This window comes from Lepidochelys kempii, chromosome 9 (assembly GCF_965140265.1).
Source record: "Lepidochelys kempii isolate rLepKem1 chromosome 9, rLepKem1.hap2, whole genome shotgun sequence".
Lineage (NCBI taxonomy): Eukaryota > Metazoa > Chordata > Testudines > Cheloniidae > Lepidochelys > Lepidochelys kempii.
In genome coordinates this window covers 15,663,011-15,685,263 of record NC_133264.1, presented here as the reverse complement: position 1 = coordinate 15,685,263, position 22,253 = coordinate 15,663,011, and the positions used below count along the sequence as shown (strand labels likewise).

General features: G+C 41.7%; 1 protein-coding gene across 1 annotated transcript in view; it reads left to right on the top strand.

Annotated features, from left to right (window-relative positions):
- FNDC3B (fibronectin type III domain containing 3B) overlaps positions 1-22,253 on the top strand; it is a 358,046-nt gene that overhangs the window by 66,389 nt on the left and 269,404 nt on the right. Inside the window, exons 2-3 of the mRNA XM_073359375.1 lie at positions 6,823-6,961; positions 20,368-20,443. Of these exons, the coding sequence (XP_073215476.1) occupies positions 6,851-6,961; positions 20,368-20,443 (187 nt within the window). The 5' untranslated portion in view covers positions 6,823-6,850. The remainder of the gene's footprint in view (positions 1-6,822; positions 6,962-20,367; positions 20,444-22,253) is intronic.

Genomic DNA, 22,253 nt, shown 5'->3' with positions numbered 1-22,253 from the left:
TAGCTGCAACGTATTACATCAACATGCAGGGTGGTGCCAGGTCTTTGGTCCTGTGTCGTGGGGTGCTCAGCCTCTGGAACTTTTGCATGCGGCATGCCATCCATCTGGTGGGCACCCACCTACCTGGAACCAACAGTGTTCTGTCATGTCACCTCAGCAGGACCTCTTCATCTCGCCAAGAATGGTCCCTCCATCCAGAGGTGGTCAGCCTGATCTTCCAAAGGTCGGGGACTCCCCAGGTGGACCTGTTTGCATCTAGATGGAACAGAAAGTGCCATGTATTCTGTTCTCTGCATGGCAGGGACAAGGGATCCCTATCAGATGCCTTCTTGGTTCTGTGGTCGGGAACGCTGACATATGCTGTTCCGCCAGTGCCGCTTATCCACAGGGTCCTGTGAAAGGTAAAGCAAGACAAAGCTTCTGTCATCCTCATAGCCACAGAGTGGCCTCGCCACCACTGGTTCAGCATGCTGCCGAGTCTTTCAGTGGCCGACCTGCTGCAGTTACCTCTCCGACCAGATCTGCTGTCCCAGAGCCACGGCAGTCTGCTGCACTCAAACCTGGCGTCACTGCACCTGAAGGCGTGGCTGCTTCGTGGCTAAGTATGGATGAGCGAGAGTGCTCTGCTGCAGTCCAACAGGTCCTGCTGGGCAGCAGGAAGCCTTCCACCAGGGATACCTGTGTGGCAAAGTGGAAGCGCTTCACATGTTGGGCCTTGGACAGAGGAAGCCCCACTGCAGGACATTCTGGACTATTTGTTGCATCTTTAGCTCCAGGGCTTGTCATTGTCTTTGGTCAAGGTACACCTGGTGACCATTTTGGTGTTCCGTCCTCCTTTTCAGGGCAGGTCAATCTTCGCCCATCCCATGACAGCATGCTTCCTGAAGGGTCTGGAGCGCCTTTACCTGCATGTCCAGGACCTGGTCCCCCCCGTGGGACCTGAAACTTGTGCTTTCAAAGCTCATGTACACCCCCCCGCCCCACCACACACACACCGCTGCTCGAACCCGTAGCTTCCTGCTCCCTTCTGCTTCTCTTCTGGAAGGTCTCATTCTTGGTTGCTATAACTTTGGCCCAGCAGGTGTCTGAGATCAGGGTGCTCACGTCGGAGCCGCCTTATACAGTCTTCTATAAGGACAAAGTCCAGCTGCATCTGCACCTGGCTTTTCTGACCAAGGTCGTTTCGCAGTTCCACACTGGCCAAGACATTTACTTAGTGGTACTCTGTCCAAAGCCTCATGAATCAGATGAGGACCACAGTTGCATACGCTGGACATCAGACTGGCGCTGGCCTTCTACATTGATAGAACACACCCAGTCCTACGGGTATCACCAAGGCAGAAATCTCTGATGGCCGCGTACGTGGGTGTGCGCACACCTAGAATGGAATAAGCATCACATCTAGAAGAACAGTTACAAAAGATAGGTAACCTTTTTTTTTTTTTAATAGAAACCAGTTCATAAAGCTAAATATTTAGAAGAACTATTACTTTGCTAGGTTCTCATTTTGGAATTCTGTCTACCTTAGCTGGAAGAGGTTTTTTAGTTTTGTAAAAGAGAGAAGGTGGAAATATCATGAATTATCTTGGCTTGTACCATAATTAAAGTGAAGTCAAAACCTTCTAAGAAAAATTAGATCATTAGGCTGTCTCAATATGTTTAAACTCCTCTTGGAATTTAAGGATAACTGTCTTAACAAATTGGGTCACGTTAATTCATCATACATGGAAATTTGTTTTGGATAGTTCTACTTTGTTCTTCTGTGTTTTTAAGTTTCCATCTGTTGTCACATGCAACTAGTATATGTATTACAAATTCATATATTGAATCAATAAGGAAACGTAAGGATCATCAGCTTATTTTGTGAGAGGTAGGACATTGCATTACGAAGTAGAAGATCAGATCGAGGGACATGATCGTGCCCCTCTATTGGACATTGGTGAGGCTTCATCTGGAGTACTGTGTCCAGTTTTGGGCCCCACACTACAAGAAGGATGTGGATAAATTGGAAAGAGTCCAGCGGAGGGCAACAAAAATGATTAGGGGACTGGAACACATGACTTTTATGAGGAGAGGCTGAGGGAACTGGGGATGTTTAGTCTTCAGAAGAAAAGAGTGAGGGGGGATCTGATAGTTGCTTTCAACTACCTGAAAGGGGGTTCCAAAGAGGATGGCTCTAGACTGTTCTCAGTGGTAGCAGATGACAGAACAAGGAGTAATGGTCTCAAGTTGCAGTGGGGGAGATTTAGGTTGGATATTAGGAAAAACTTTTTCACTACGAGGGTGGTGAAACACTGGAATGTGTTACCTAGGGAGGTGGTGGAATCTCCTTCCTTAGAAGTTTTTAAGGTCAGGCTTGACAAAGCCCTGGCTGGGATGATTTAGACGGGGATCGGCCCTGCTTTGAGCAGGGGGTTGGACTAGATGACCTCCTGAGGTCCCTTCCAACCCTGATATTCTATGATCAGGTTCACAGTATTGACTAGTAAACATCAAAAGGTTTGGAAGCTTAGTTTGGGTGGAGAAGCATCCAAAAGCTTGGATGTTTATCCTTACTTCCTTGGTCAAGAAACTGAGCTGAAAACCTTATGAAATTTCTAGTATTTCCTGGATATAACTAGCTTGGAAAAACACAGTCTCTCTCACTGAATAGTGGTATTTCCGTATCCTGTTCCAGCCAAACCTTGGGAATGCAGACACTCAGGAAATATTTTCTAAAAGTTTAAATTTATTCAACTTTTTAGAACCTAAAAAAAGTTGGGGTTTTGTTTGATTCAGGCTTTGGGTTAGTTTATGGTAGTTCATATTTTAAGGAAAGCAGAGAAGTTCTCATGTCTTGAACTCGGAATTTGTTTTCCCAGCCCCTGGGCCTGGAGTTTTCTTGCAAGTAACATGCTTGACTTCTTAGAGACAAAGTTGATCACAGTTCTTGCATACTGACCTGTGTATGACAATCAAATTAATGAAACTGGTTGTATGAGAGCAGCTGTTGCATGGGGGCGTGGGGAGGATGTTGGCAAATTTGAAAAATAAATTTTCCTTTTTTTAATCAAGAATCAGTCAGAAAGAGAAACCTAATGGGTCAGTATCTGAAGCTGGTTCTAAAACTTTAGGGCTTGATACATTAAAGTCTATGGTATAATTTCAATTGGGACTTCAATTGTTGTATTTACAATAAGGCTTTCTGGTGAAAATTTCTCACCATTGTTAAAAACCTGGTGCACTTCCACCTAGTGTAAAGAAGGTTCCTATGGTTGCCAGCGATTTCAACAGCATGCTATCTAACCGTGCAGAGAACAGGTCTACATGACTGTGCTGGAAAATGCTGATGGCCAACAGTGCCTTGTCAACAACTAGTGTTGCCAGTATTGGTGGAGTTGCACCAGTATTGGCAATAGGAGGAAACTTTTCTGAAGAAAAAAAAAAAAGGATAGTGTAGACATGGCCATAGTGAGAAGGTAACTACTAACCTTTAAATAATGACATTCAGCAAATACACGTCAGCACATTGGTTGGTTGTGCCTGGAGTAGGGAAATTTACTATGGAAAAATATAGTTTCAAACTACAATCTATGTTTAAATAAATAAAAATGGTGTTGCATTATTTTGAGATAAAAAATCTCTCTTTTAAAACTCAGACTTCCAGATTCAGACTGGATGGATTTGTCATTTATTTGTACATGCATTTTAATGTGTTTATAATGGCTCTTGTCAGCGTTGCAATCCTTTCAGAACTCCTTCATGAAGTTATATGTATACACTTAAAAAAATGAGAATGAATTGAGGACATATGTGCTCTAGATTGGCTTGCCAGTAAATGCCAGAGAAGGCTCACTATTGTGATGCTATCCTCTATGTATGATTGATGAACTCTCAATGCAAGTCTTCATGGACCAGGGATACAATTAGCTGTTGCATGAATTAATCCACTTTAATTGGAAAACAACTAGAGTCATGTTTTTTGCTAAGTGATCTGTACAACCGGGACACACAATGGTTACAGCTAGGTTTTGCAGGGCCTTGGTTCTATTGCCAATCCCCGGCGATTAAAAATGATGAATTGTGGGACCTCCAAAATTGTGAGATTTTAAATAATTTTGGAGTTTGATTATATTCTGGGTTTTGAATTTGTAGGGTTCATGTTTTCAAACTTTTCTCCACAATCCTGAGGGCTAGAAAATTTAAAAAAAATGAAAGCTGAGATTTTCATGTAACCTCCTGGCTCCAGGATCTGGGGCTTTAAGAAGCCCCTGGGATATTGCAAGACTTGTAGTAAAAATTGTGGAGAATTGGCAAAACTGCCTTGGTGAAGAAAGGTGTGCAAGGCCTCAAGCAGACTTGTGTAGGTCACATGACAAGTAGAGAAGACTTTATCAGCTGCCAGCTTTACGTTTCAGAGCCAAGGAGATTTTGGCAGATGATGGATGGGTTGGATCATGGTGCTTGATGTTGTGAGCCAGGGAGGTATTTGGTTTCCAGATTCCTTTTTTATTTGTGTGTTCACTGTGGGACAATCAATATGTGGGGCAAATGGTATAGGGTTGTGATATAGGCCCACACTAATGCTTGACCCAGGCCTAGAATGAGACTTAAAAACAAAGACATGGACTTATTGTTTAGCTGGTCAATAGTTGATATATGTCCGCTTTTGTTTGTTACGTTATGTTACTCTTCCAACTTGGTGAGAATTTGTGTCCTATAATTGGGTCTCCAATAAAAGGAGGAGAATCTGTCATTTTGAAATAGATGCCCTCTATTTATATCAATTTGGAGTGACAACTAGAAAAGCTGTATTTTCAGGATAGTGAGAACATCAGAAAGAACTATGTGAATCATGCAAAATTTGGCACCAGCTACATTAAAATAGCCTTTACAGATGTATGCCAGAGGAAGGGTAATGGTGCTGAGCAGGACACTTGTTTTAGAAGAGATGTAGGTTGGTTCACCATCACTTTCTATGTGTAAAGATGCTTGACATGATAAGAGTGAAAGGTTCAACGCTATTCAGCTTAAGGGGGTGCAGAGTTTTAAACAGGCAATTGAATCATTCTCAGTACACAAGTGGGCTGTCTCAGTTAATCAGAATATTCACTCATGGTCTGATTTATTCTCTGATCGTTAGATTGCTCTGCAGCTGACTGGATTTTAATGCTGAGCTCTGGATGGGCTCATTTTCAACAGATCTAAGTAAATGGTGAAGAGAGAGCATATTTCAGTGTCCCATCCATTTACATTTAAACGTGGCTTTTAAAAATCTAAATTTAAACACTAGCAGCAGGAGAGGGAGTGGCTTAGTGGTCTGTGTATCAGGTTGTAAATATCTAGACTCCATGGAGCCACAGGTTCTAATCCCGGCAGGGTTGACTCAGCTTCTCACCCTTCCTATAGTAGATAAATTGAATTCCACACTATTTATGTTGTATGGCTCTTGTAGCTTGAACTTTAAAGGGCAAAGTTCTGTCTATTCCATGGAGACATTAGATCCTACAACACTCTCCACGTGAATAGGTTTTCCTTTATTTTTTCTCCCCCCCCAAAATTTCTATTCTGCACAGAGCTGTTCAGCACTATGTGTGCCAGTTACTTACCTGGCTACTACACTTCACCACAATTGCTAGGTTTTCCTACCTGAATTTTATTGATGCTGTATATTAGTCATTTGTAAGCATTTTGGGATTCTTTGGCATGAAAGTATCAGAGGGATAGCTGTGTTAGTCTGGATCTGTAAAAGTGGCAAATAGTCCCGTGGCACCTTATAGACTAACAGATGTATTGGAGCATAAGCTTTCGTGGGTGAATACCCACTTCGTCGGTCATGCCATGCATCCGACAAAGTGGGTATTCACCCACGAAAGCTTATGCTCCAATGCGTGTGTTAGTCTTTAAGGTGCTACAGGCTTTGGCATGAAAAGCATTAAATAAATTTGATTAGCATTAGGATCATGGGGATTTGTACAAAGATCGTCTTCTTTTGCTGTGATAAATTACTTGACTTTAGGTCCTATCATTTATTCATTAAGGAACTGGATTATTGCCTTGTAAAACAGCATGATGCTACTATTAACTGAATTATAAGACTTGTTATTATAAAGCTTTCATCTGATTTTTAGTAACATTTCAAATAATTATCTGCGAGGGATGGTGGTATAGTGAAGGTGGTGTGTTTCATTACAAATTCTTCTTATTTGCTGTCCTACACAGTGGTCCACTTTCTACATATTGGATAAGATTCTAGGCAAGAGCTTTCTCTTCCATTGTGTCACAATTAAGTGGGGACCACTGAAAATTTTAAGTTTGCTCTTTTTACAATTCATGTTCTCTGTAGAAGTGCTATCAAGGGATTAAAAGTACTTGGCTCTTGCTGTATTGTAATGTCAAGAGTAATAGAACCTCTTATGAATGTTAAATATGCAAAGGAAGCAGGTTCCAAGAACTACCTTACAGATTGAGCATTGTGTTATTACAAATCAACAGACTGAACCATAAGCTACTCATACTGTCATTCAGAAATTTCAGATCTGGGTTGAAGGATCTGGCTGAAGATATTAATGCTTGAAAAGCCCTGAAGAAAAAGAGTAAAGACATCACCATGTTTATTTTGCTGAATACTAATTCTGGAATGTTTGTTAGAAAGCAATGAATTTATCCATGACATGATCTGAAAGCCATTAACAGTCTTCTCATCTAGTTTCCCTTGCCACAGGATATACCTTTCTAAGCAAGTGGGGTTAATGGGCAGGGTACCACCCTACTGAAGCGTGAATAGATTTTTCTTAGTCTACATTTAGAAGAAAATTAATGTAAAACATGTCTGTCTTGCAGGAAGCCCGTTGAGGAAAGTTCTCCATGAATGTACGTCACAATGATGATGACCGACCAAATTCCGCTGGAGCTGCCACCATTGCTGAATGGGGAGGTAGCCATGATGCCTCACATAGTGAATGGAGACGGATCACAGCAGGTCAGTAAGCTTTGTGGGATGAGTTGGAATTTAAGAGCTATTGCATGGTCTGAATGTGACCCATTTACAGGCCAAATAGTGACTTTGGTGCATGGGTTTGGTTCCCATTAACTTCACGGAGAACTGTTCCATGTATTTGAGGGCAGAATTTGGCCCAAATACTGGAATGCTTACACTGAGGCCTGGATATTGTATTGCATCACTGCTTTTGCAATGATCAGTTCCATCTGGTGTTTAAATATATTCACTGGAATTCAAAATAATGGGACAAAATTGGTAAACTTTGGTGCCTGACATTAGGCATCTAGTTCCATATTCATATTAATTTTGGGCACTTACGTTTGAACAATTTGGCCATAAAAACTTAATAGGGATGGACCTGAACTGAAACCTGTGTATAAACACCTGTAAAATTTGGGAGTATTTGAAATCCAACCCAGATCTGTATCTGGATTATGCAAATTGTACATTACTGTCCCTCCTAATTTCTGCCTGTGGCACATGATAGTTCAGCATCCAGAGGGCTGTTCTACCTTGGTCTAAATTCAGTTGTTGGGGTTAGTATGCAGGTGATGGTTGTAGCCAATGATATGGTCAGACTTGATGATCTGGTGGTCCCTGCTGGCCTTAGGTTCCATGTGCATGAGTATGCACTATACAGTGTGCATGAGATGTATCATTTCACTATGGCATATAGAAGACTCTGCTTAATACTTAACTGTACTTGCCCTCACATTTAGGGTGAGATTTTAGCTTCCCCTTTTTCTGGTCCTACCTCAGTGAGTGGCCCTTAGCTTCTACTCATAGTGGAGTGCAACCAATCTGCATACTCTGCTGGGAACCTTGCAAGAACTTGCAGGCTTCTAACGGCTTCATTCCTGTACGGTAGTTAAACTGCTGCATCTGGACTTGTTAAGGGGACTTCTTTAGAAGCTGAATGAATAAGGAGCTACAAATATTTGTGATACAGTCCTTCAGATTGGCTTACTGTTTTGAATTGTTTCTGCATTTTGTTTACAAAAACAGATAAAGGTCAACCAGACTGAGAATACAGGATCCTCTTTTGAGTCAAGTGCAGCTTTATTTGATAGATAAGGAACATAGACTAACCTTTTTCTAGTCCCACCACCCCACCGCGGGGCTGAAGCCCCAAGCACTGGCAAGCACACCCCAGCTCTTGAAGTCTGAAGATTGTTGTATGCAGCTCGGAGGGTCAGTAAGTTTGGCCACTCCTGCTATATGTAAAAGAGCCTTCACTGGGAGACTTAAATCAGCTTCTCTGTGTTTGTATGTATTAGGGTGACCAGATGTCCCGATTTTATAGGGACAGTCCTGATTTTTGGGTCTTTCTCACATAGGCACCTATTACCCCCCCACCTCCGGCCCCAATTTTTGACGCTTGCTATCTGGTCAGCCTAGTATGTATGCATGTTATTTTAAAGTTATCATGTGTATTCAGCCTTTTAGCAGCTTCTCATATCACAGATGGTATATGTTCCTTGGAGGCCTTTTCCTTCTCTATACCTAAAAGTAGATGACTTTTTACAAAGCAGCTCAGTTTGCTGATGTCTCCTTAGCTGCAGAATACAGGAAAACTCAGATGTAATGAGTGACATCAAAAAGGAGTTACTCACAGCAGAACTAACAATGATATCTATGGAAGAAGAAAATGAGTTTTCTATGGGTATGTCTACACTGCAGCTGGGAAGGTGTTTCCCAGCATGAGTAGACAGACACAACCCAGCTGGGCTCGAGCTAGCGTGCTAAAGGTAGCAGTGTGGCCTGCCACGGGTGGCACCTTGGGCTTGCTGTCCGAATAGGTACCTAGGGGATCGGATGGGATTGTACATAGGTGGCTAGCCTGAGCTGCCGACCGTGCTGCCACAGTTATGTTTAGCACATGTCTGTCTACCCGTGCTATGAAGCATTTTCCCAGCTGTAGTGTAGACATACCCAAAGAAAATACACTGTCTTCCAGCACAATCTTTTCTGTGGGAAAAAGATGATATGCATTTTTTTTTCCAAGAGGGGAGCCACAAAGCTTTGTAAACATGACCTGTCTAAGCTGCCTTTGTTGGGAGGCATTTTAGGATTTAATCAGTCCGAGGAAGATCTAAAGGAAGATTTAAAATCAATAGGTTTAAACACAGGGAATTCAAACTGTTCCAATGCACTTTAAAAAAGAAATGAGATCCAGGATTGCTGACAATGGCAGACAGAGTTACAGAAGTAACCCATGGATGATGTGTGTTCTTTGGAAAGCCCGTCTGTGGAGCTCAGAACATACTTTTTTTTCTAAACATCGCAAGTTTAATTTTATCATCTTAGTGAATGGTGCCTTTAAGCAAAGGATGCTGATGACTGAACTCTGCCCAGCCATCCTCTTGCACAATTACCTTTTTCTTTTTGTTTTCAACAATGGCAATATATTGCTTTCAAATATCATGAGGCTTAGAATTGCCTGCCCAGTGAAGTACTTGTGTTACGAAGGGATACTGGATTTTCCCTTACTTCTAAACTGGTCATTTTGAGTTGTCTTCTTTAAGATAAGGGTATTGTGGTAAATAACAGGCTCTGGAGGTCTCAGTTTTCTTCTGGACTCTGCCACAGGCTTCCTGTGTGACGTCACTTACCCTCAGTGTCATCTCTTGTATAGAAAGGTGGATAATACTACAGAGAATTATTCTGAGGCTTCAGGTATATGAGAGCCTCAAATGAGGAAGCTTTATTGTTATCATGTATTATCTGACTTTGTCCCTTCTTGAAATGATTTTTCCTTTTTGTTCCCCTCGTCTTTTGTAAACCGAAGAAAGAGTAGGGCAACAACTTTCCTTATCAGAGTAAACCACAGAGAGAGAATAGCCTAAATTATTTAGCTGTCCCACAGAAGTGGAATGGGACTGCAAACTGAGGCTCAAGAACTAACACTGTGTATAAGAATTTATCTCTATTGTAAGTTATTCATTATTCATCATATAAATAACTTTGGAACATGAAGAGTGAAGTGGTATCTATTGTTGATAGGGTCACATTTTGAGGATCGAGGCCCAAATGGCCCCTGCAAAATGTCTGCATGCAAATACCTGTCTTCATACCTGCAGCTAGGCATTTGTTTGTATGTACAAAACACGTAACTGCATACACGTGTGATAGTTGTGTGTACAGATATATATTTTGCCCAGAGATGGTTGGTTTCAGGGCAAATTGTGGATTTTTATGCATTCCAAGTGTGTGTATGTACGTGCATGCATGCACTAAAATCCATAGTTGTGCATTTAAACTGAAAATTGCGTATACAAAATAAGCAACAGCACTCGCTGTTGATCACTTAGGTGTGTTTTGTACGCATACCTGTTTTGTACACATACCTGATTGTTCACTTGTGTAAATTAGGGCTTTTTATGCCCAAATTTAGGCCTTGATCCTGCCACCTGATCCGCGTGGGATATTTTCATGCTGACATAGAGTGTCTGCAAGTCTCATATGGGCATAGTTTTTGTGGATCAGATTGCAGGAATGGGGACATAGGCAAAATGAATTTGGCCAGTTTTGAAATTTCACTGTGTGAGATAATATATGCAAAACTTAGCAAGAATTAGCAAACTGTATGTAATTTAGTAACATTAATCATCATTTTAAAAGAGCATAGTCATCTTTGTGAAAACTAAAATCACTCTCTTTAATGTAAAAATACATGTATTGCCAAAGCATATATTGCTAAGATAGCAAGTGTCCTACAACAGAATGCCAGGGAATGGTAGACTTAAATACTGTGTGACTATATTAATTTCTCAAATTAAATAGATAGTTACCAAAAGGTAAATGGTGCTTTTTAAAAAAATGTTAGTGTTGTGATGATGACACTATAGTGAAGATTATTACAACTCAGTCATCATAAACTTCAGTTTTTAAAGCCTGAACTCCATAGCCGTGAGACTGAACTTGTCACAAAGTGAGAATGGATTAATAACATTCTGGAAAGCTTGGTTTAACTGTCTTAGGTCTTGTCTACACTATCAGCTGGATCGATGGGCAGTGATCGATCCAGCAGGGGTCGATTTATCATGTCTAGTATAGATGCAATAAATCGACCGCCGATTGCTCTAGCTTCGACTCCGATACTACACCTCAACAAGAAGCGTAAGGGGAATAGACAACACACCTCAGTGAAGACACCGCGGTAAGTAGATCTAAGTACCTTGACTTCAGCTACATTATGCACATAGCTGAAGTTGTGTAACTTAGATTGATCTCGTCCTGTAGTGTGGACCAGCTCTTAGTTTTAAATATTTATTTCTGTTACACTAATTATTTCATGTGGCCAAATCTGCTGTACCTACTCTCCCAAGTCCTCTTAGAATAATTCGAAATACTCACAATAGTAAAGGGAGCTGGAGCTGGACTGGGATCCAAAGTTTGTGATTACACACTATGACAGAGAGTGTTAAAGAGTTCAGACATGTTGATTCTGCCCAGTAGCTAGTATCAGACTGTAACAGCATTTAGTGACCTTCTCAGAAGTGAGAGGAATAGCACAGGTTTCTTTGTAAAGGAGCAGTCCACTACAACTGTAATCCGTACTACATCTCCCCCCCCCCCCCCCAAAAAAAAAGTACATAAAATGCTGCATTGAAAATGTTATGGTACATAAGAACGGCCATACTGGGTCAGACCAAAGGTCCGTCAAGCCCAGTACCCTGTCCTCTGACAGTGGCCAATGGCAGGTGCCCCAAAGGGAATGAACAGACAAGTTATCATCAAGTGACCCATACCCTGTCACTCAATCCCAGCTTCTGGCAGACAGAGGCTAGGGACGCCATTCCTGCCCATCCTGGCTAATAGCTATTGATGGACCTATCTAGTTCCCTTTTGAAACCTGTATAGTATTGGCCTTCACAACACCAGGAGTTCCAGAGGTTGGCAGTGTGTTGCGTGAAAAAACACTTTCTTGTGTTTGTTTTAAACCTGCTACCTATTAATTTCATTTGGTGGCCCCTTGTTCTTGTATTATGAGAAGGAGTAAATAACACTTCCTTATTTCCTTTCTCTGTACCACTCATGCTTTTGTGTATGTTCTTATGGTAGTGACTCAAGCCGATGGAAATTAACAGTTGAAGCTGACAGACGTATTGGAGCATAAGCTTTCGTGGGTGGCATAGGAAGCAGTTAGGATAACAGTGAATAGCATATTATTGTGCAAAAGTTCAGTTAATAAATATTTTTCCGTTAACAAGGTGGTGTAAGGTATGGTGCAAGTCAGTCCTCATATCCTTCCAGTCTAGTGTTTAATGCAAATACTGTGCATGTTCTGCTTCAGTTCTTTTAATCACTTCTGTAGTTTAAGGAGTGCACTTTTTTGGAAAGCAGACTGTTGTATAAGTGATCAACTTATGGATGCAGCCAGGCCCAGAGCAAAGGAGCAGCTGGTTCCAAATTGATTTTTCAGTCACTGCCTCCTCTCTGGGTGAAAAATAGGGGGCATGGTCTCGTAAGTTAAGGGTGCGTTTGCAGGCTGATGAGCTGTAGTATACAATACACCTTCATTTCCTTATGCTGTTTTCAGTTTCTTTTATTTTAAGGCACTATGCTTTGACTACTATGTCTTTGCTTAGATTTTAATTTTAGGTTTCAGAAACAATGAGCTCTCTTAAAAATCACTTATGCATAACCTTGGGAAGAGAACTGGAGTCACAAAGCTGCTCCAGGATGCAGAATATTGTTTTGGAGGACTTGGGAAATAAATCTTCAAGTAAGTTCTCTTACCACCAAGACATATTTAGTGTATATAAACAAAAGAAGTCACAATGTGCCTGGCCGCTATTTGTCCCAGATGGATTTCTTGAACTTGGCTCGTTATATAGCACTGATGTCATGGTGCATAAGTAAGCCCTGAATTAGAGGCTTGCATAGAATCCATTTGATTCCTGTGCGATTGGAGTGGTGGTAGTGGGAGTGGGGATGCTGGTGGAAAATATGTTTCACGTCTTTCTTTTCACTGTCTGCAGAGAACAGTGTCAATTAAAGGATTTGGAAGTAGTGCCAAATGGAACAGTCTTCTGTCCACCTGTGTGTGAGGGGAGGAGGAGTGTTGGGTTTGTACAGTATGTGCATCCATCTTAAATCTGTCACTTCCTGACGAGGGGCTCAGCCTTTGAAAATTGAAATACATTTTTAAAAAGTGCTGTCTGTAACATCTTGACCGTAACTGTAGCATTGCTAATGTCATGCTGTACTGGGAGACCACAAGCTGTTGGGTTCTTGTTCACCGTGGGATGGGGACTCAGAAAATCCATCTGTTTTGGTGAGTGGTGCTGTAAATCACATAAGTGAAATTCCCTATCCCCAACACAGACAAGACTAAACAGGCTCTGTGTAGTGAATAGTACATGAGGACATTGGGGAGGGACTGAATCCTGCCTCTAGCAGTAGACAGGGTGTAGAGCAGCCCAGCAGTTCATGGTGGCTGTTAACGCCACTGCCTGGACTCTCAAAGGGGCCACAGCCCACGGGTGTTTGTGCCACATTCCTGACATAATCAACCCCTCCCTCCTCCCCCACACTCTTCCTGTGCGTAGCTGACAAAGAGCCCGACTCTGCCTTGAGCTGAGTACCCCCCAAACTTCAAGCCTCAGGCAGGCATAGACCCCGTTGGCATGGCTGGAGAAGTCAAACTATGCCTGTGTATTTGTATGCTTCTTTCTCCATCTGCAGCACAGGAATAATAGGAACTATGAGCTTGATTTTTAAGGGTATTTAGGCACCAAGATGGACTTTCAGCTGTGCCTGTCTGCATCTTTAGGTGCCTACATACCTTTAAAAAGCTTGTCCTAAGTACCTGATAGGAATATTATGAGTTGCAGCTTAGTTAGGTATTACTTGCAAAGTGCTGTGAGATCCCTGGATGAAAGGTGTCATATGAATGCAACATAGAATTTCATTAACTCTAAAGGTGAGAAACTTACATCAAGATGGGAAAGAGTTAGATCTATTAGACACTTAGGTCACCATTGTGACCATTTTAGGATTGCTGACTGCAACATAAAGGGTTCCTCCCAGGTAATGTTATAATAATAATAATAATTAATAAACTATTTTAACACCCAAATCACCTATGGCAACTGTATAAGAGACCCAGAAAGAAATAATGTAATGATCTTGTACTTGGGAGATGAAATGGAAAAAGCAGTTCTACCCCCTTCCTCTCCTCCCGCTCCTCTTCCTCCCACCCCCCCCCCCCGAATTACTTATGATGTTGAATTTAGACATTAAGGGGGAGATTTTTAAAAGCAGCCATGATAGGTGCCTAATTTCCATGTGTGCTTTTGAAGAGTTCCTGCTACCTTTATAATTGATCAGTAAACCTGCTGCTATTGGTTATGGTGGAGATGGTGATAACTGTTTTAGTAAAAAAACAAAACAAAACTGATGTTTAGATATCAATGGATTTGGGAAACTGTAAAAGACAAACTGAGTTCTTCTAAAGGGAAATTATGGCTTTCTTTTCTGACAAGAGTGGCTTCATGCAGGCAAATGTTGTCAAATATGAGACACAAAATGCAGGAGAAAAGAGGTGGAAGATGTGGAAGCTGCCCTCATGTGTCTGCCAAAGTTCCATGCCAGCTGATAAGGCAGTTTATAGATCATTAGTGTTTTGAAAAGATGACTGAGCGCACCTTTAAAAGAGAACAAATAGCCACCCCACCCCCAAAGCAGAAATAGAGAAAGAAAACTCAGAGGTGATGATAGAAGAATATTCAAAACCGTTAGTGGGTGCTTTGACTGTCCTAAAAAGTTTCAGCTTCAAAGCCACTCCCAAAGGCTGCTCTTCCATTTCATAATGCATTTTTAAACTCTTCAAATGTCAGCCATTTTAGCAATGCCTTGGAGCTAGACCTTGTTTAATTTAATTTACAAGGTACCATAAATGGGCGTGTGGGGAGGATAAAAAAGAGAACCTGTTGGAGCCCACAGTGATCCACAAGCACCTGGAGAACCATTGAGAAATACCCCCTGCAATTAATGTACTCGATGGCTAGGTAGTCTGATGCCAGAATTGGAATACATGTACCATCTATCACCCCACCGCAGTTAGGGAAGCGCATTTGTGCAAAGCCATCCACAATGTCACGCACGTTACCCAGAGTCATGGCCTTTCGGAACAGGATAGGATTAATGGCCCAGCACAGTTCCATCAACACAAGTCCAACGGTTGACTTTCCCACTCTGAACTGGTTAGTGACCGATCGGTAGCAGTCCTGGCTGCATGCATCACTGACCTCCGCATCATCCTCTGCCTCTGGGTCCCCCTCCACATACTCATCCAAGATTTCCTCCTCCTGGCTCAGTCCACTCTCGACTGGCATGCGAGCCACTGAAGTATCCACAGTAGTCTTTGCAGTGGAGGTGGGGTCGCTGCCGAGGAATGTGTCCAGCTCTTTGTAGAACTCGCAGGTCGTGGGCTCAGCACCGGAGCAGTGGTTTGCCTGCCACGACTTGTGGTAGGTGTTTCACAGCTCCTTCACTTTGACCCTGCACTGCAATGTGTCCCGGTCATGGCCCCTTTCTGTCCTGCATCGTGAAATCTGTCTGTAGGCATCATAATTCCTATGGCTGGAGCGCAGCAGGGACTGGACAGCCTCCTCTCCCCAAATGCTGACGAGGTCCAGCAGCTTGACATTGCTCCAAGCGGGGGCTCACCTGGTGCGTGGAGCAGGCCTGGTCACCTGGAAAGATACGCTGAGACCACTGCACGCGTCACTGAGCAGACAGGAAGAGGACTTTCAAAATTCCCAAGGAATTTAAGGGGTGGGGCTGCCGGGTGGTCACCTGAGAGCCGGGCAGTAGAGTTCAAACCAATGACCAGAGAAGCGAGAACAGGCATTGTGGGATGCCTCCCGAAGGCCAGTTGCAGCGCTCTAATCAACCAGGGTGTCTACACTGGCACCATGGCGCTGTAGCTCTGGCGCAGAAAGCTCTATGCCTCTCGTTGGGGGGGGCAGGGGGAGATTACAGTGCTACAACTGTGCAGTTCCTGCCTACTAAGTGGCTTGAGAGTTACAGAGCAGAAAGCTGCTTTACTGTGCACAAACTTGCCAGTGTAGACAAGGCCTAAAATGAAAGAGGTTGGATTCACACCTTTGTGGATGATTCAGTCCTAGGAAATTCTTTCCAGTCATGTTAAACTTTAATAGAAATCACTGTAAATTTCAAAAAACTTATAATGTTGAATGACTATTCCTGTACTTCTGGCTCTTGTTTTCTTTTGGTGTAGATCTTTGGTAATGTTAATTTATTTTTCATCAGATGTCTTTCAAACTGTTATAAAGTGTATATTTATTTTGTTTGTATAGATTATCATACAAATAGCTACCTCAGCAGTACATCTTTGAATCCATTATAATGATTTTAATCTCCTGGTATTGATCTTTAATGGCCTTCTCTTTTAAACATCTCTCAATATCTACAAGAAAAAACTGACATCTCAGATTATCCCCATGTGTGTTGAAAGTAACTGTCCACACTTTGGAGGTTAGGGAAAGTAATATTTCAGTGAGTAAATGAGTCCTAGAAAAAAACAACTTGGTCTGAACAGAGATTCTGTGTTTCATATTCTGTATTTGAGAACTTTTAACACTGATGTCTGCTTTGCAGCAGAAAAGAAGGGTTTCTTCACATGATACAAAAGTGTATCTGACTAACTGTACTACTGCTGTATGATGCAAGGCCTGTTGCTGTCTCATTAATGTCGGTTGTCAGGGAACAGTCATCAGCTTTTCCCCTCATCCAAGGCAATGAGTCTGCAACAGCCTCCCTCCCATGTTCGGACAATAAGCTGTCTTCTTTTGATGACAGCTTGTTGGTGTCAAATGAACTAGCAAAACTGAGATGATGTTGAATTTTGCATTTAAGTGAGATTGATTGTTAGGATGTTGAAGCTTGGCTAATACAGTGAGGTGACTTCTAGATTACAATCAGGCTACCACAGCAACTCAGAAACAATGTATATTGCAGGAAGTAAAAGCTTGAAATGTAGTATTTTAACAGGATGCTGAAAAGCTTCTCATCCAGTCATTAGTCTCACTGAAGCATGGTGGCAATCAATAGGTTCTATTCACCTGCACATTCTGAATTGCCTAAGGCCTCCTGTACAATTGTGAATTTGTAAGTGTGTGACTGCTAAAGAAGCGTGTTCTGAATGTTTTCCTATAATATGACCATAAGCAGCTGCCATAAACAGTAAAGGGAAATGTGAGGGTGTGGTATTTTCTTTCCTTTACTTCAGTAGCACAGTTTATTGGGTGACTGAGGACCTGCATATTAAGAAAAGGGTATTGCAGCTTTATTTAACTGTGTCATCAATTAGAGATGCTGTTGGGAACACAGCTTTAATATTAAATGTTTGGTATTTTTAAATTTAAATTCAAAAGCAGTAATTTTCCAAATGCATTAATTGCCAAAAAAACAAAACTCACGTTATTAGAATGTGGACATTTTGACTGATGGATGATTGACATTTTAAAAGTGACTATCTCAAAGGCTCCTGCATCTTAAATAATAGTCACTAGTAAGTCTATGGACCAACATAACTCTGCTGAGTTAAAAGATTAATGGCAGAATGTAAGTGAACATGGTCAGGGATGGATTCGTGGCGGTTCCTGTGGAATATCAGGATTTGCAGTCCAAAGAGACCTAGACACAGGAGTTAGAGGCAGAGAGGTGAGAGAGGTGCACTGCACAGCTGATTGTGGTCAGGCGGCCACTGGCTGGAGTGGGCATGGTCTGTGTAGGCTGCCTCACTTGGGGAGAAGGATAAGGACATGGAGGTAAGAGGGAGATTAATTAATTCAGGGTGTGTGTTTGAGGAGATGGGGGTCTGTCTAGGGCCCCCCCAGAAATTCAGTGGATCCATGTCCTGATTCACCTTAATCTACCCATCACCATGTTATATTGCCAGATAAATAGCTTATCCGGAAACAACTGTTTAAAAACCCTATACATAAAAGGAGTAACAAGGTCTTGATGATGGACCCTTTGCCTGCTGCTTTGCCTCACTCCTGTGTGTTGGCCCCTATTTTCTTGATCCAGTCCCATCCATTTGCTCTGCATGATTTCTTTGGCAATAAAGTAAGCACCCCCTCTTGTGAATTATTCACCTCTATTCAGAGGCAGAAAAGCAACAGTTTTTGAGTGTTGCTTTGCACAGGTTATGGGTGGAATGGCTTTTGTTTCTCTATTTTTATCTCCTCCAAACCATTTATTATGGCTTGTGTCTAGGTGGCCAGGTGCCCGGTTTTCGACCAGAAAGTCTGGTCAAAAGGGGACCTGATAGTGTTCGGTCAGATCTACTGACTGGACACCCAAATTCCAGTTGCTGTGAGTAGGGGAGGTGCCGGATGGCTGCAGCTCCCAGCCCCAGCTCTGCAGGCGAGTCCCTCCTGACCTGAGCATAGGGGAAGAGCGGGGGAGTGCTGAAAAGCTGCGAGCGATGGAGGAGAAGGGGGAAGAGGGGCAAATGGGGGCCAGGTTTCAGGGAAGGGGAGGGATGGTGGGAGAAGGGACGAGGCCTCCGGGAGGAAGAGGTGGGGCAGGGGAGGTTCCGGCACTCTTGCTGGAGTGTCAGGTTTTTAAAATTACAATGTTGTCAACCCTATCTGTGCCTACTGGCTCAACTCTACTTTAATTAATGTTCTGTGAGGCAACTATTGTTGCAAACCTAAAATAATGGCTCACATATTGTCATTTCTTTAATTGACTTATAATTTATGTGTTAAAAATTTAACCATGACAGTGGGCTTCTGCAGGATTACTGTAATTTGAAGTCTCATATATTCAGTAATTATTTTATGGTATGCCTTTAACTTAGATTTCAAAAAGCATGACATAGTATCCTTTAATTAGCATCCATATTGCAGACAGGCCTAGACTAAAATGCTGGAACCAAACACCCCAGAACCTAAGGGCTGGTTCAGAATCTCAATTTCCATACTAGGCTGAGCCAAACTCTGGATCCAAGTAACCCTGAATTTTGAGTGATCAAAATCTGGATCCAGAAGTGAATTTTTCATATCAGATAATATCTCTAGCTCAATGATAATGAGAATTTCTCTTTATGTGACTACAATAACCGCAAACTCTGAGACTATTGGACATTATGTTTGAAATAAAGTATTGTGTATGTAACACGTTTAATATATAGTATGTGGTAAAACGTCAACTTATTCCAAATAAAACATTTCTTTAAAGATGAGACCCTGAAGGGTAAGTTGTCAAAACATGACCTGGTGTTTTAGCCATGTGAGTCTTACTGATATCAGCGGAGGTTGTGCACACCAAAACTCCACACAATGGTTGGTAAACAGACTACAAATTGTATATTAGTTTAAAACCTCGCTGGTACTATGAATGATTGTATTGATTTAGGGTCTGATCTGCAGGGAACTTCCATTGAAGTCAATGAGTGTTCTGCTATCAGGGACAACCCTTATTTGAGGCTGACTAAAATAAACACAGACAGCCCCACATTGTGATCAGGATATTGCTGCTTACTAAGTCATGTAGTGTAAACATTCTTTTACAGCCTCACTATAAAAATAGCCTTTTTTCCACATTCGTGTCTGGAAATGAGTAAAACAGGCAAATGCAGCACATTCTGAAACAATTTTTCTGTACAGTTAGCAGAGAGGGGCAGTGAGTATTACGCCTTAGGATACTTCTCTAGTCCCTGTAGCATTCCCATTATCTGGTGGCTTGAGCAGTGGGAAACCAGGAGTGAGACCTAGCCTTTCATTCTAAAATGCTTATTATTTATTCTTAATAGTGTAAATTGTTTGCTCATGTACTTTACTGCACCCATTCCCATTTATGCCTGGATGCTTTTCAGTAAAAACAAATACAAAGGGCCAGAATCTCTTATCATGTTGGATGGGTCCCAGGTTGGATCCAGTGAGGCAGTTCTTACTCCTGTGGCAAAAGCATATGGCCCAAAATATGTCACTCAGACTGTCCTGCAATATCCACTCTCAGGTGCCAATCCTGAAAAGACACATCTGCTGAATTCTAAGCAAGTTAGCAGCCCAATGACTTCAATGGGATTACTTGTGTGCAAGAAAACAATCGTTTGCTTAAGAATTTGCAGGCCTGGGGCCTAAAATTCCAGCTTTCATCTTTACATTCCAGCCCTTTTGGGTAATAATGTTATTTTCAGAATAAATTTAGTGATTTAGACAAACTTCAATTCCTGTACTAATTCCAGGACTCTGCTAGGACCCAAAGCTGTGGCTAATCAAGCCTGCTTTACTCTTTACATCTTGTCTAGTGCATAACTTTTTAGGTAAGAAAATGTTTGGAATGAATATACCCAATGAGATTTGAGCATTAGATTGAAATGAATATATTTATTTTGGCAGGTCATTTTGGTTCAAGTTAATCCAGGTGAAACCTTTACAATAAGGGCTGAGGATGGAACACTTCAGTGCATTCAAGGTAAGAGATTTTTTTTTCTAAATAATAGCTTTCCGATAATGGAGCATCCCTAAATGTATGTGTTCAGTGGGTTAGTCATGGGTTTTTCTTTATATCTACCTTTGTTTAATTTTTCAAAAAGTAAAATATAGTACACATGAGTCTGCAGATTTATTTGGCTTTATTTTGTGAAAAGTTAAGGATTTATAACTCATACAGGAGTGTGAAATGCTGTGCCACAAAGCTGTGTACTGCTATGAGTGGGAGGCTGTGTATAGGATTACTGTGTATGTTGTAGGATTTATTGAAACACTGGTTTTAATTCAGTGCCTCAGTTTGAATCATGGAGTTTTACAAATTCTAATGGATGCTACTAGGTAAAAAGTGACTCCTCAGCATTTCACTTTTTAAAGTAATCTTTTGCAAAACCTAAGATCAATAGACATATCTACGTTAATTAATATAATAATAAAAATTCAAGTGGAAACATTTTTAACTAATGCATAATCCTTCAGAGTATTTGCAGCCCAGACATTGCTGTTTTATAGTAGCGCGTAAGAAGCAGAAAGTGAAAAGTACGTAGAAATTAACTATCAAAATAAAGTGAAATGTATTAGTCCAGTATGTGGTCCACATTGAGGAAAGTAAGATTACTAAAACTAAAATATTTTATCATCTAAGATAATAATAAATTAATAAATCTAACCCAGGTAAGGAACTTCTGCGTTTTCTGAAATATTTTTTTTTAACCTGGCAGTGTTGATTAAATGTTTGGAATGATTAATTTTTTCTTGACTTCTCCATGAGGGAGAAATATTTGAATGCAAAAGGCTTTCTACTTGGTTTTGCTGCTGGATAAGATCAACTATCTACATGTAGGCCAAATATTTATCAGTTTCCTCTTTTTTTGTAGTACTTTCCTTATTCTATGTTACTAGTGATATTTACAGGAAAGCAGGATCTTTGCTTAATAAGAGTGAATTTGCTTTTCTCTCTTATTTCTCACTTGAGGCCATAATTCTCAGTCAGTGACATCTTCATTTCCACAGCCGCCAGTTCTGATGTCAGAAATGGGATTATGAATCAGATGGGGAATAAGCAACAGGACTGGATGGGTGTCTGAGGGCTTGTCTACGCTGGCAATTAACAGCGCTGCAACTGTCTCGCTCCGGGGTGTGGAACGCCCCCCGCCCCGAGCGCAGCAAGTTGCAGCGCTGTAAAGCGCCGGTGTAAATGGTGCCTCAGCGCTGGAGCTGTGCCCCTCGTGGAGGTGGTTTTTTTTTTTTTTAGAGCTCCCAGCACTGCACCGCGACCACACAAGGCACCTTAAAGCACTGCTGCGGCAGCGGCTTAGCATTGCCGGTGTAGACTAGCCCTAAGAAACAATGATTTTGTTTACATGCAAGTGTTTCTAGTGATTGTTGGGGTTTCCCTGGGACCTCTTCCACTCAGTTCCCCAGTAACTCAGTTCAGCTCCTGACTCGTCACTCACTTTTCTTTATTTGGCATACAGCAAAACTACGCTGAGTTGATCAGATTCAAGCATAGGGAGTGGGCATAAGGGGTATATATACCACATATCCAGAGTGACACAGCGAACCTCTTTCTTTATACATGTTTACACGTTATACTGCGTTACACTTTTGGGGATTGGCTTGGTCACTTTGTAGGAACCAATCTCTCATTGGCCGTGCATGACTTACTCTTTACCTCATCTTCCTTTCCAGACCTATCTTCTCCATTGTTATCTTGTTTATTGTAATTGGTTCCCTGGGTGTTCCCCCTTATCTTACCAACTTTCTGTTTCCAGCCTGCTGATTCATTTACCTGC